Source organism: Choristoneura fumiferana, chromosome 27 (genome assembly GCF_025370935.1).
Source record: "Choristoneura fumiferana chromosome 27, NRCan_CFum_1, whole genome shotgun sequence".
Classification (NCBI taxonomy): Eukaryota; Metazoa; Arthropoda; class Insecta; order Lepidoptera; family Tortricidae; genus Choristoneura; species Choristoneura fumiferana.
Window position 1 is genome coordinate 2742063 of NC_133498.1, and position 3558 is coordinate 2745620.

General features: G+C 40.1%; 1 protein-coding gene across 1 annotated transcript; it reads right to left on the minus strand.

Moving 5' to 3' along the window:
• Window positions 1-421: 421 nt before the first annotated feature.
• Window positions 422-2508, minus strand: LOC141443527 (uncharacterized). Its single transcript, XM_074108839.1, has 2 exons — window positions 2400-2508; window positions 422-1441 (listed from the first exon to the last, which is right to left on the minus strand). Exons 1-2 carry the CDS (start codon window positions 2448-2450, stop codon window positions 473-475), a joined length of 1020 nt encoding a protein of 339 aa, XP_073964940.1. The 5' UTR covers window positions 2451-2508; the 3' UTR covers window positions 422-472.
• Between the last annotated feature and the right edge of the window lie 1050 nt (window positions 2509-3558).

The following is a 3558-nucleotide window of genomic DNA, read 5'->3' on the forward strand; positions in this document are numbered from 1 at the left end:
GGTTTTTCCTACTCAGAATCGAAAGCACAATCGATTCCGATAGTTAAAAAAAATGTTCTCAAAATAAAGACATTTTTGGGACGTTTTTTTCATACACTCAGTATGGACGTGACAGAACTGACTCATAAAATTGTGTGTGAAAAAATGGGGCCATTTTTAAAACGATCAGCATCGATTGTGCTCTTGATTCTGAGTAGGAAAAACCATATTTTGAAAATAAGAAATGGTACTCTTTGTATTAAAAAAACCGGATAACTTTCTTAAACCTCGACAAATTCTTGCAAACTCAGCACACGCGACACAGGGCTCGAGCTCTTTTTGAGTTATGATATGAGTGACACCATGTTAGATATTCTTTGAAAACGCCCTTACACTTAAACGCTATTTTGAAGAGAGGAACTACCATGATAAAACACAGATAATTCGTAAAAATAATTTATTATCACAAAAATAAATAACACTAAATCAACAATCAAAATAAAGTGAACAAGTCTTGACTAGTATTATCATTAGCCATTATAGATTGGTATGGTGACTGGAAATCTGCTTTTAAATTCTGCGGACCATATTGTGCGAATATGTCCTTGGAATAGCTTTGGCTTGATGATGGAGTCAAGGCTTCATATGGGGACATAAGACTGTAGCCATTTCTCGGATTAGGTGTCTGGTTAGGCTGGGTAAACGTAGGTGGAGTGAATGGTGGTCCCATCATGGAAGGAGGCATAGAAGCATCCGCAAAACCTGACGAGCCCAAGAATTTGGAGTTAGGAGGGGAGTAGGGAGTATTCTGAGGGTATGTTGGCTCTTCGGGAGGATAGTAGCCTTGTTGGTTGGGTTGTGGGTATGTTGGTGGGTTTGGTGGGGGTTGGGGCGTGCTTTGAGGGTATGATGGGGGAGACGCTGAAGGCTGAGATGGTTTTGTTTCTGGAAAATTTGGTGGAGTTTTAGGGTCTGTAGATTCTGGTGGGTTTAGTAAGTTTGTTAATATTAATAGATGCAAAGCGATGGCTAAGTTGTTTAGGATTGTAGGGTCGAAGGAAGAGCCTTTAAGACATGGCATTTTTAATGGTAGACCTGGCATGGAGAAAGGTGCTAACGCATTCATTGGCACTGGCATTGGTGCCATTGGTGAACTCATTGTCGATGGAAGAGGTAGATTTGAGAACTTGGGCAAATTTGGAAAGTTTGGTGCGGGTTGATTTGCGAAATTTGGTAGATTGGAAAAATTGGGCAAGTTCGAAAAGTTTGGCAGGTTAGCGACATTGGGTATGTTTTGGATGTTGGGAAAGTTGAAAGATTGGCATGAGTTGAGGACGGATGATAAGCTAGGATTGTATGGCATTGATACACTGGACATATTGGGAATACTGGGACACATGGGGCCCATGTTACCCATCTGGATGTACTTCGACATTGAAGGCTGCATCTGGGCGGTTATTATCTGAAAGAAAAAATGCAAATTTTAGTTTATATAACTAGTAGGTCAAGTATAATACAATACCACCATCCACCATCTCAGCCTATATACGTCACACTGCTGGGCACAGGCCTCCTCTCAGAACAAGAGGGCTTGGGCCATAGTTCCCACGCGGGCCCAATGTGGATTGGGAACTTCACACGAACCATTGAATTGCTTCGCAGGTTTTTGGAGGTTTCCTCACGATTTTTTCCATCACCGCAAAGCTCGTGGTGAATTTCAAATGTAATTCCGCACATGAATTTCGAAAAACTCAGAGGTGCGAGCCGGGGTTTGAACCCATGACCCTCTGCTTGAGAGGCGATGGGTCAAACCACTAGGCCACCACGGCTTTTACTACAATACAATACAATACATTGACTCTTTATTGAACACCAACATATAGTAAGCAGTACAGAAAACACAGATCCATAGTAGAGATTTTCCAAGGTAAGCAACAGGCGGCCATATCGTTTCAGAGTAATAAAGGTAAATAGATAGATGACACAATAAAAAATATGTCCCAATACCCAATGGCTCTCTTTGAGTAGTTCGTACTCATGGGCGGTGTTGATCATTTCCCATCAGTTGACCCGCTCGCTCATTTGCCTCGCTTTTACAATAAAAAATACCAATAATAAAAACAAAACAAACGAAGAAGAGTTATAAATGTTTCTGACTAATTCGTGGTTCGTCATGACGTGAAGAAATAACGAGGGACAAAATCTTGATTAGTATTATTTCATCATGAAATTAACTAGATGCATGGCAGTGTGACGGCCAAGTTTGTAAAACAAGGTGACACAAAGAATATCCAGGTTATTTTTGACTTCCCGTTACGTACCTAAAACCTTTTGACTTTTGTATATATATTTTTACTTCGTACATTTGGTACTTAAATTGTTACGACTTAGAATTATTATATATATGCAGATAAATTTACCTTTAAAACAAACCATTGTATGACGCAAACTTTGTATAAATTAAGAGTCATTTTGACTCAAAGTGAAACCATGAAATGACAGTACTTTAACTATTTATCTTTACATATAGATTTGCTTATCTATTGCATTTTTCATATTAAGTCATAGGCAATTATTTGTATTGTTTCCGCAATCCCCTATCAACCTAACTATAATTATTGTTTTGTAAATTGTATTGATCATTTATTGATAAGACAATGCAATTGGTAGGTATTATATTTTCGAGAAATTCTTTAGTTAAACGATTACACCAATTTCTATAAACAGCAGCAGTACAGCTTAAAATAGCAACAATACTTAAAAAACACAACAATAAAGAATAAGGTAGGTAGATTTCAAAAAGTCTTTAAAATAGACGTTCACAGTGGGAGTTTTTTGACAGACAAAATATCGCTTGAGGGCGTTAGGCTCGGCTCCACTGAGGCGGAGACGAGCGGAGCGGAGAAGAGATGCGTAGGGATCGACCAATCATATTACATCTCGTCTCATCTCGTCTTCGAGATGTGGATTTCAACTAATATGATTGGTCGATCCTACACGTCTCCTCTCCGCTCCGCTCGTCTCCGCCTCAGTGGAGCCGCAGCCTTATTATCGTGGAACCCGTTTGACGTTACAATCTTGATTGGGTTTTGTTCATTTAGTTATTTAAACCAATCACAAAACTGACGCAAATTTCATAGAGCCAAACGGACCTCACGATATTATCGTCATTTAATATGTATTAATTAATATTATATTACAAAGAGGTCGCCCGAAGAATCTAACTCGGATGGGCAGCGTTCGGGAAACTTCGTCATGTCTTCTCGTCCAATATTCCGCAGTGCCTGAAGACTAGAGTCTTCGACCAGTGTGTGTTGCCAGTGATGACTTATGGCGCTGAGACGTGGTCCTTGACTGTTGGCCTCTTAGAGAGGCTCAGAGTCACGCAACGAGCTATGGAGAGAGCTATGCTTGGAGTTTCTTTGCGCGATAGAATCCAGAATACGGAAATTCGTCGGAGAACTAAAGTCACTGACATAGCTGGAAAAATATGCAAATTGAAGTGGCAATGGGCAGGCCACATCGCTCGAAGAACAGATAACCGTTGGGGGAGAAAAGTCCTCGAGTGGCGACCACGAA

What these genes read in the sequence shown, in the direction of transcription:
- LOC141443527 (XM_074108839.1), bottom strand. Translation starts at nt 2,450, where the DNA reads ATGACTCTTAATTTATACAAAGTTTGCGTCATACAATGGTTTGTTTTA. An exon ending in TACAATGGTTTGTTTTAAAG is followed by an intron (nt 1,442 to 2,399) that starts GTAAATTTATCT and finishes TTTTTCTTTCAG; the next exon opens with ATAATAACCGCCCAGATGCA.